This window comes from Pinus tabuliformis, chromosome 9 (genome assembly GCF_031772625.1).
Source record: "Pinus tabuliformis cultivar Carrire ecotype Pingquan chromosome 9, CPIR1, whole genome shotgun sequence".
Classification (NCBI taxonomy): domain Eukaryota; kingdom Viridiplantae; phylum Streptophyta; class Pinopsida; order Pinales; family Pinaceae; genus Pinus; species Pinus tabuliformis.
This window is the reverse complement of record NC_142307.1, coordinates 589,855,729-589,866,760: the sequence shown is the minus strand read 5'-3', so window position 1 is coordinate 589,866,760 and position 11,032 is coordinate 589,855,729. Positions and strand designations below refer to the sequence as shown.

Genomic DNA, 11,032 nt, shown 5'->3' with positions numbered 1-11,032 from the left:
TCTTAGAAATAAACATTCAAATTAACAAAGTTATTGTTGCAAATAAAATTAATTAAATAAGTCTTTTCATCATTTCCAATTAAATATATAATCATTTCCAATTAAATATATATCATATTTATATTAATTTTTACATATTATTTCTATAAAGTATTAATTATTGGTTGAATTTAAGTTTCTGTCATCTATATCAAGTTTTTGAGAAGATTTTTTTCCCGGGAGATCACATTATAATACTTTTGTTACACACCAACGAGTGTGGTTCATATTTATTAAAAAAAATTATTTACATATTTATATATTTTTTTTTCCAAAGGAAAAAACGAAACTTTTTATTAAGATTATAAAAAGTTTACATTGCATATGCTGATGCATCACTTATCATCCTGTGTGACTATCATGTCTGATTTACAAAATTTGCTGCCTTATGCCTGTGACCAGTTTCCTTTAATGTGCTGAAACTGTCTCTGATATGCCCTGAACTGAGGTTCCTTTAAGCCGATAATCTTAAACAATAACTATGGACTGATCAAAAAGATTTACCAGCAAAACCGGGTCTCCTCAACATAGAGGAAAACAACCCGTCACCAGTACAGAGAGTTTATAATAAGCCGTATTGCCGTAGCTGAAAGAGTTTTGTGTTTGCATATGAGAACAAAATTTTTGAAAAGAGAATGGGACAAAAAATTCTGCCAGAGTATCAGAAAAATTGATTATAAGGCGGCTGATCGGTCCTTCTGATTTGGCCTTGATCATCTTCTACAATTTTCCAGCTGCCCAAATCCTGCTGTAGACCGTCTTTAGAAAGCTTATCCGCTGTGTCATTCCTTTCCCTGAAAATGTGACATAGAGAGAAACTGTTAAAAAATGATTTAAGTCTCTGAACTTCTCCCAGGATTTGTTTTAAGACTTGATTGCTGCAAGTACTTTGACCATTTACCCATCTGATCACATTTTGGGAATCCCCAAAGATTTGAATTGTGAGGGTGTGCCTTTGAATGAGCCAGCATATAAGGAGTTTTAGGGCAAGCAGTTCTGCAAAGTTATTTGAGCCTGTTCCTAGGCCCACAGAAGCTTTTAGGATGTGAGTTGGGTTTTCTTGGATGACTAGGCCTGCTCCTGCTTTATTGTTTTGAGATGCACCGTCGAAGAAAGCCCAAGGGATTCCTTCTGTTATCTGCACTTCTGGGGCATTTCTTTGGGAGTGGACTTCCTTAGGTTCAGGTATACTGGAAAAGATGGCAATGCTCTGAATTGCTGTGATAGCTACGGGGGTTTCCTTGTCCTGGAAGATGCTCCTGTTCCTGGCTATCCAAACTCCCCAGCTGATGATTAGAGGAAGGTTGCACAGATTCCCATTTGGATGTGAGTGCCACCACTTCTGCCAAGCTTCTTGCACATTGTTACCTTCCCATTCAAGCTTTTTGTTCAGAATATTTCCTGCCTCGCCCCATATCTTAAGAGATTCTGGGCACTTTAGAAAAAGGTGGTTTATGGATTCTGCTTCTGATTTGCATAAAGTGCATCTCCCAGGCCCGTGCATGAATCTGGTCTGCAGAATGTCCCAAGTTGGAATTTTGCTTTTTAAAATGCACCAGAAAAGGATTTTTGACTTTGGAGGGCTCTTAAGTTTCCATAGCTGTTTCGACCACCACTCCGGATCTCCCCATCCTTTCCTTGACATAAGGAAATTATAGCCACTCTTTGGAGCATAATCCCCGGAGTCTGCATGTGCCCAAATTAACTCATCCTGTCTGTCGCTCAGCCTAACATTGGATCTGAAGAGTTCCTGGGTAAAAACTCTCCATTCGTTCCACCATCTTTGCTCCAACTCCAAGTCTTCTCCATTCTTCCAAGCTTGTCCCCAGATGGATGAAGAGCCTGGTTTCTCCACTTGGCTTAGGAAAAGGAGACCTTTTTCTTCTAACTGCTGTACCAGGCCAGGGGAGAGGGCATAGTTTCCATTACAGCCAACCCAGGGATCCTTCCCGATCTTTACCTTTTCACCATTCCCAATCTTCCATGCTAATCCTTGCTCGATCACCTTAAAAGACTCCAATGTTGCTTTCCAAATTGCAGAAACATTCTTTTGGATCTTGACTGGGTTCCTGATCCATTCTTCCAGAGGAGTTGGATCTATATATTTTCTTTTTACCATTCTTGTCCAGAGGTTTTCCATCTTAATAAGTCGCCACCCTGATTTGGCTGCCAATGAAAGTCTGAAGTCAGGCAGGCTTTTTATCCCCCAACCGCCCCAGTCTTTTGGTCTCGCCACTTTCTCCCAGGCAACCCAAGGGAGAACCATGTTTTCTTTTGATCCTGCCCACAAAAATCTACTGCAGATTCTCCTAATTTTCTCCAATACTCCTTTTGGGACCCATGTTAAAGCTGCCCAGTAAACTGGGATGGCTAGTAACACAGATTTTATTAGGGTCAATCTCCCTGCTCTGGAAAGCCATTTGAAACTCCAGTGGCTGATTCTTGCTTCAATCTTTGCAATTAGCCAAGACCAGTCCTCCTTCCTATAATCATTTGGCTTCAACCAGAAACCCAGATACTTAAACGGGGAAACCATGTTGCACATTTCATATGGAAAATAAGAGCTGAACTGCTCCTTTTCTTGTCTGTTTAGTCCTTCCTCTATGATTTGGGATTTCCTGGGGTTGATCTGCATTCTGGTAGCTTTCAAAAAGAGTTCAAAGATATTTTTTAACTCCTTAAGTTCATTTGAGGAACCATTAGTAAAAACCAGAATATCATCTACAAAGAGAAGGTGAGATATGAACAAATTTACTGCTGCCTCTATACCTTTTATCTTACCTTCCCTTTTGCTTTTTTGAATCAGCTGGCTTAGACCTTCAGCCACTAAGAGAAATAACAAAGGGGACAGAGGGCAGCCTTGCCTCAACCCTCTCTGTCCTTTGAAGAAAGGGGTGGCAGCTCCATTGATGAGTATTGCATAGCTAACATCTGTGATACACCCCATGATCCATCTGATGAAGTCCACTTTGAAACCAAGATGCGTTAGGAGCAGGCGTATATATGTCCAGTTTATCCTGTCATAGGCTTTTGATAAGTCAATTTTGATTACTGCTCCCTTCTTATTTTTCACCTTAACACTATGAAGGACCTCCTGAGCCACACCAATTGCTTCATGAATTTGTCTTCCGTTCAGGAACCCAAATTGTTCAGGTGAGATATGCCTTGATAGAATTGGTTTGATCCTGAGAGCTATCACTTTTGCGATTATTTTATAAATACTGTTGCATAAGGAGATAGGTCTGAAGTCCTCGAAAGATTCCGGAGCTTCCTTTTTTGGAATGAGAGCTATGAAGGTTGCATTGAAAGGACTGTAAATTTCTCCCTTCGTTCTTGACTCCTCTACTACTTCTGTGATTTCTTCTCCTATCTGCTCAAAAAAGTGTAGGAATAGCTCTACTGACCAACCATCCGGTCCGGGACTTTTCTCTTTTGCCATAGATTTAATAACACTTTCCACCTCCTCCTTCGTGACAGGATCCATTAGGTGGTCCGCTTCTTCCTCCTCCACATATCTATGGAAACATTGCGCTGTTTGGATGACTTCCGCAATGGTGATCTCACCATTGTCTTTGAATAAGGATTGGAAGTGATTCACCCCAAGGGATGAAAGAGCTTCAAAAGTCTTAGCCTCCCTTCCTTCTTCGTTCTTTAAGTGCCAAATAGTATTGGCACTCTTCCTCCCTTTTGCATAGTTATGGAAGAAGCTTGTGTTATCATCCCCTGCTTTGAGCCAAATTGCTCTACTCTTGAGTCTCCATTCTTCCTCCTTTGCCAGCAGGATTTGATTCTTGTGCTTCTCCAGGGCTACGATTTTCTCCTTAGATTCTTGTGTCGCATAGCCATCCGCCTCTATGCTTTCAAGCTTTTGGAGTTCCTCGTTTATCCTGGATAAGTCCTCAGTCTGCTTTGATTTTCTGTCCTTTGCCCATAAGATTGTTGCCTTTTTCAATCTTTTGAGATTTTCCATGAATAAAAATCCTTTATTCTCTTGAGATCCTCTGGCAGGATGTATCCATATTTCTTTGAAAAGTTTATTGTAGGATTCTTCTTGAAGCCAGGAGGCATTGAATTTGAAAGGGGCAGGAGGTTTAGGGGGGACTTTGGAGAGCTCAAGATATATCGGGAAGTGATCCGAAGGACCCCCTTCTTCTACCCATTGTCTGAATAAAGGAATCACAGCAGATAAAGCCTCATTGATTAAGAAGCGGTCTAATCTCTTCGCCACCCTAGCTTCTCCTACTCTTCTGTTCCTCCAAGTTGGTTTCAGCTTGATGAGGTTTGCTTCTATGAGATTGTTTGAGGCTAATAGGTTCAGAAAGAAATCAGATTGCGGGTCCTCTCTTGCAGCTGGGCCCCAGGCTTCCGCTCTTCCTAAAGAGAAGTTTAGATCTCCTCCCATCACCATGTAATTATTCTTCACAAGCGAGTTCTCCATCAAACCGTTCCAGAAAGGTATCCTTCCTTGACACGGCCCATAAATATTTAGGATAGTTAAAGGAAAATCGAAATCTGTAGACTGACACTCTATCCCCATCACCTGCTTCATTCCCCATTGATTCCAGATCTTAATTCTACCTTCTCTGAATCCTACAGCCAAACCTCCTGAGTGGCCATCAGAATCCATGGCTGTAAATTTCCATCCTGGTAGAAGTGCATTTAGCATTGATTCAATGTCCTCCCCTTTCCCCAGTGTCTCCTGAAGAAGGAGAACATCCGCCTTAGAGTTCATAACTAACTCCCTAAGAGCCAGTTTTTTGGGTTTGCTGGCTAAACCCCTACAGTTCCATGAGGTTATGATCATTTTAAGGCAGAAGCGGGGCTTTGCACTGCTCTAAGTGCCCCTGTGATAGATTGTTGCTTCCCATCTGCCACATCGAAAATAGCCTGGACTTGGGCCACAGAGAGCCTGGATTTTCTACCCCTTTTTTTCCCGGGCTGGCTCTGGGATGAGGATGGATCGATGCCCCCCACAGAAGACATAGAAACAGGTTTGTTTACCAGGGAGCGGAGGTTATAGGGGCATAGAGGTTGCTGGGCCTGAGAGGAGGATTCAAGGCAACACCCGTCACAATTCAGATCTAGGGAGGGTATAGCGGCTGATAAGCTTTCAATACAATTTTCCAATTTGCCATCGTCCATCTTTACATTTATAACATTTATTTCAGAAGGGGAAGTATTATTGAGCGGATCAGCAGCTAAACATTCATCCAAGCATTCGTCTTTATTTTCAATGTTAGGAAGAGAAGAATGTTTTGGATTCAAGATCATACCCTTTGGATCCTCGGCTGGGCTTGGAGTTGAGCTCGGTGGAACCTCGTCTGCGATCTCCTTTGCTTCCCCTAGGCCCGGTCCGTCTTCTGTCGATTCCTTCGGAGGTACCTGAAGGTCTGCTCTCTGTTCTTGGCTCCCCTGCTGCGGGTCTACATCCATTGTTTCATCTTCCTGAGCTACTGATATCTCCTTGTTTTTTTGAACCTGGGGGCGCCTATTGTTCTTTTCCGGCCTCTCCCTCGTTCTCTGGAACCTCCTCCACCGTCTTCCTAAGGGACATTCCTTAGCCAAGTGCCCATACTCGTGGCATCTGTGGCAACGGAACGACAAGTATTCATAATCCAGGATTTGTTCAAATACATATTCCTTGTATTGAAGGTTGATCTTCTCTGCCAATCCTCCGCTTGGATTAAGGCTTACCAAAATCCGAGCCATTGCCCTGTTGTGTGTTTCCTGGAATGACATGTCTGCCTCCAAGTAAGTACCCAGCCTGTTCCCGATCGCCTTAAACACCGATTCAACCCAGAGGAACGATGGAAACCCTGGCGCTCTTACCCACACCGGGAAAACATCAGCTTTTTCATGGGCTGCATCGAACATAGGGCTCCATTTTTTGAACAGCACCGGGATGTTCCCAAGTGACCAATTCCTCTTCAGTACCCATTCTGCTGCCTCTTTGTTTTCGAAACGGACCGAGAACCATCCTTTTGCTAATGTCAAAACCCGAAAATCTCTGATTAGGTCCGTTTGCCAATTCTGCTTCCCCCAAGATTGGATGTAGTCGGATGAGAATTTCTTCCCTCTTGCTCTGCCGACCAGGGTGCTTTCTGCTACCTCCAACACTTCTTCAATTTGAACATCCATTCCCAACACCAGATTTCCTTCTACCCCTTGGGATTTAATCAGTCTCTGTTTTTTCCTTTGCCCTTCTGTGGATTTTGTTCCTCTGGATGTGTCTCTTAGGGCTTCATTCTCCTGCTGCCCTCTATGAGAGCTTGGGCCGGAGATCTGGGGAAAAGGACTTGACTCCGGACAGATCTCCTTCGAAGAATTTGGAGGAAGATTTAAAGACTCAAACAGAGATTGATTAATTACCTGAAACCCCTGGTTTGTTCGCCTGTCTTCCCCCCTTGGTTCCTGGTATTCTTCGGAACCCTGATCCGGCCACCCAATCTCCTTTGGGCTGTTTCTGCTCTTTGCAATTGAAACCCTTGTGATGGTTGCAGATCTTCCCGCGTCTCCTACAGGGCTTTGCCCTAGCTTTGCTCCGAGGTTAACTATGTCTTCCAGACCGCCGGAGAGAATCGGTCCTGCAAACCCTAGTTTCCCTTTGCTCCCAAAATGTGGATTGATCGGGCTTGTCTGAGGGTTTTCCTTGCTCGATCTTTGAAGCTGATGCTGAAGCTTTCCCCCTGTTGCACTGCTGCCGTCCCTTGCAGTTCCTTGGCCGTATTAGAGAGGGTATGGGGCGATCTTTCTGGTTCCGAACAGAACGGAGGAGAGGCTAGGGCTTCCACCGTTCCAAAGTAACGTTCAACGTTCTGAGGAGTTGGATCTTTCCCCCAGACAGAGAGAATATCCTCCATAGCTGGGTCTAGGTCAATACCCTCATCTGGATTAACCATGGTTACTTTGCTGGTCGCAGTTCGTTGTCGGCTTGTCGAGGGCTGAGGAGTCGTTGTCCGAAAATTCCTATTCCTATTTTCCCCTGAGGTAAATTACCTTCTCGATTTACAGTTGCTGTGTCCTCCAGGTGTCTGTTCTTGGCATACAAAAACCTCCACCTGCCGATCTCCTACCTAGCTTTCACCGGTGCGAAACAGACTGTCGCTGCCTACACCCCGTCCATTGTTGATGGGCCCTATCCTCGGCCCTACGGGCCTAGATCCGGCTCTGCGCCAGCTGCCGAAACCTCCCTGCTACCATTTACATATTTATATATATTATTACAAATAAAATTAATTAAATAAATATTTTAATAATTTCCAATTAAATATATATCACATTTATATTATTTTTATAAAATATTAATTATTTATTAAAAAATATCACATAGATATTTATATATATTTATTAATTATTTATTAAAAAATATTATTTAGATATTTATATATATTTTTGTATTTAGAAATTTATAAAAAAAACACTATTAATTATAAATAATTTATTATAATAATAATTTTAAAATATTTGTAGCTTAAGAGGGCAGTGTAGTTGAGAAACACAATGTTATGAAGTATTATGTAAATCATGAAATTCATAAGATTCAAGGTTCAAATCCCCATAATCAAGCTCACTAGCGATGACATGGTGTTTTGTTAAGGCACCCCATGGTGAAAATGTGACTGGTTCAAAACCTCGTAGGCAAAGATCTAGGGTGTTCTGTTAAGGCACTCCGTGGTGAAAAATTCACCACTTCAAAACCTCATGCGTGAAGATCTAATGATGCTAAGGGTTGGTGTAACCTGGTCTAGGTGCGATCCCCAGGTGATTTTGATGGCTTAAATGCCTCTAGGTTATGGCTATTCAGGCCACAACTTAGGTCATCGGTTCGAAACTTTGTGGACAAAAATTCATCCATGCTAATGGTTGGTGTGTCCTACGCTGATTTTAATCCTCGGGTGATTTTGACGACTTAGATGCCCTTAGTGTTGGAAAATGTAACTTCATGGTTGTCATTTGACTCATGTATCTATCAAATGGAGAGAGAAAATGATGTAATAACAAAATACAAAATTATTTTTGTAAAAGCATTGGTTTCATGCTCAAAACATTTGTCATTAGGTCTCTTAGGGTTTACATGAGTCAAAGTGTCCTTGTCATAATATAAAAGACCCTTTCTGGCATTTGTATCAAGAAAAGAAAAATGGTTTCTATTTGGAAGTGTCTAGAATGCTCCCAAGACCAAGTCGACCAACTAGGAAGAAATCGGCCTAGAGAGGGATATGGAGCCTTTTGGAAAGGCTATAAAAAGAAGAGCTTCGACCTTATTTAAAGAGAACAAGCAATAATATCTTAGGTTCAATCTACAATAGAAGGAGACATGTGAAAGTCATGGGAAGGTCAGAAGAGCCTAGCGAAGGAGGAGTCAAGCTCTATTCTGTTCATAAATCTATATTATCTCTGTAGCAACTCACAAGTGCAAGAGGGCTAGGTTTCTAGTCATGCAACAGGTCTGAAAACTTCAGGAAGGTGTTGCAGAATTTGTTGATGAAATGTAAAGGCTATTCTACTTCGCTTACATTGAAGAAGGAGGAAGGTTGATTGGCTTGGTTCTTGGTGGTAGCCTCGGTCTAAGATTTGGTCTTGGAAGTCTCCTTTGAAGTTGATTCTATAAGAAGAGTAGTTCTTTATGGGTTTTTCCCTAGCTTGGAGCCTATATATTGTGTTCATTTTTGTATGGTTGTGATCTTTATTGTTTTGGCACTTATTTGATGATAAGAACATAAACATAATCATGAACAATAATAATATAATATCACCAGTGAATGTCATGTAAGGAAAAGTGAATTAAATGTTTCCCTTATGGATTTTCCAACATGGTTTCAGAGCTAAGGTCAAGAGTATGGGCAGCTGGAAGATCACAGGAAGAGTTTTTACAATTCTCTAAAAGACAAAAAGAAGAGAATTTTTTTGAATGCCTTGAAGGCCAAAGAAACCACCAAAATTTCATACATCATTTGAGAAGACAATATGAAGCAATTGCATACTTCGAGGAAGAAAATCAAGTAAGGAAGGAAGATGTCTTAGCATCTTTCTAAGGTTTTTGATTTCCATAGGACAAAGAGGAGAAAGGCTAAGTTTGAAAGGGTTGAACTGGGCACCTTTATGTGGAGAAAACCTTCAAAGAACAAGGGCACAGTCTTTTATACTATGTTAGGAGTAGCCAAGACTTATTTTGGGTGCTAATCTGTGGTTACAACAACTATTTAGAAGGTCACAGTCCTAGGCTTGGATTCCAAAATTTCTGAGGTATCTAGAAGGGTTGGATAAGCTCATTTCAAGAGGTCTGAGGTACAAAGAAAGAGACCCATTCTAGGCCGACATTTCCCACAGTATAACACAGAAAAAAGGGATAAAGAAGGAGGATTGTGCATGATTTTGGAGATCAGATATGGCTGAATTAGGGTAGACCTATAGAAGTTATAAGCCTAATAGGGGGCCAAAATCCTTAGAGTATCATGCTTAGATCAGAGTTGGTTTGAATTTCTAAAAGAAGCATGCCGCCTGTCTTCCAAGGTGAATAAGTGCTAGAATGAAAGACTGAAGTTGGAAGAAGGATCCTAGCCTAGTTTTGGAAAGTTGTTATAGTGAGTATGAACCTCTAGAACTAGTCCAAACTCCTGTGCAAGAAGTTCATGGTTTCTGAGGTGATTATAGAAGCAGGCATCTCATCTGTTGAATAAGGCTATTCTAGGCACATCTATGATAACATTGGAAGCAGATTTCTTAAAGAAGAAGGTCAAGAGGTACAAATATCTATGAAGGAAATGTCGAGCTCATGTGGTAACTGTTGGGAGGGATGAATAGGCATAAATAAGGTGTTGGAAGTTTCTTCTAGGGAAACGAGTTTCATAATCTTATAGAGAGAAAGAGGCCATTGATTTTTGAAGGAGGTTTGACCATAGATGGAAGATTGACGTAGGAAACATGTGTGCCCTAACCAACAATCAAACTTCAGAAGGTACACACAACAGTTTGTAAGGTATGTATATTTTTTTTATAAATAAAGGGTATGCAATGCATTATGTTTTTGTTGCATGTTTTGAATGGTAAAAGAATCTAGGGTTTAGAGTCTTCACCTTGTTGAATATTTTTGGTTTCTAGCGATTGTAAACCTTAGATATGTATTGGATATGAAAACCCTAATTAGGAGAAAAACCATAACCCTAATTTGTGTGTTCTATCATAGAAACCATAGATTTTAACATCTAGGGTTTGTAAAAAGAATCTAAGACTTGGTAAAACCTAATGAGGGTGGAATTGGATGAAATCTAGGATATGACATCAAAATCCTAGGGTTGATGTTTCCTAGGGAAAGATCAAGGAATTTAGGGTTTGTACTTGAGAACCCTAGGAGTCTACCCTCTGATAAAACCATGGAAACGCTATATTGACTAAATAAATTCCATGTTCTTCTATTTATATATTTTTCTTGGTTGTACTTGCTATTAAAGATTGCATGTAAAAGGAAGATGAGAAGGAGTAAAGAAGAAAATAAGCTATCGTGCTTGATGATTTCTCCTTAGAGGTGATGAGCATGATGGAAGGATAGAACTGTAAGGACCTTGAAGGAATTGATGGTAACAAGTTCAAAGGAGTAAGCATGCATCATTATATTTTCTAGAAGAATCTTGACTAAGTATGGCATCATAGATAGAAGCATGTAATAGTAGCATATTTAAATTCTACTTGTTTAAATTGCTTAAAATAAATCATCTAGTCTTTTAAGAATTAAAAGATTGGGACCATTCTGAATATGTTTCCATCCATAAATTGTTTAACATTATGTTAGAGGAATCCATTTTCCTAAGTTGGATTCTGAAGATCCCATAAGAACCATCATTATGGAGGTTCTTGGAAAAGGCATTATGATAAGGATTAGTATATATTCCATATTGTATGGAAACAATACTATGAAAAGAATGAAGGAATGCATTTGGTCAAGTTGAAATCACACTGTAGGATACAAATACCTAGATGATTGTGTGAAATATTA

The 11,032-nt window shown here is 40.6% G+C and overlaps 1 protein-coding gene across 1 annotated transcript; it reads right to left on the bottom strand.

Moving 5' to 3' along the window:
• Positions 1-700: 700 nt before the first annotated feature.
• Positions 701-4,771, bottom strand: LOC149149941 (uncharacterized). The gene is made up of 2 exons (XM_089442632.1): positions 3,815-4,771; positions 701-3,409 (listed from the first exon to the last, which is right to left on the bottom strand). Exons 1-2 carry the CDS (start codon positions 4,769-4,771, stop codon positions 701-703), a joined length of 3,666 nt encoding a protein of 1,221 aa, XP_089298758.1.
• Between the last annotated feature and the right edge of the window lie 6,261 nt (positions 4,772-11,032).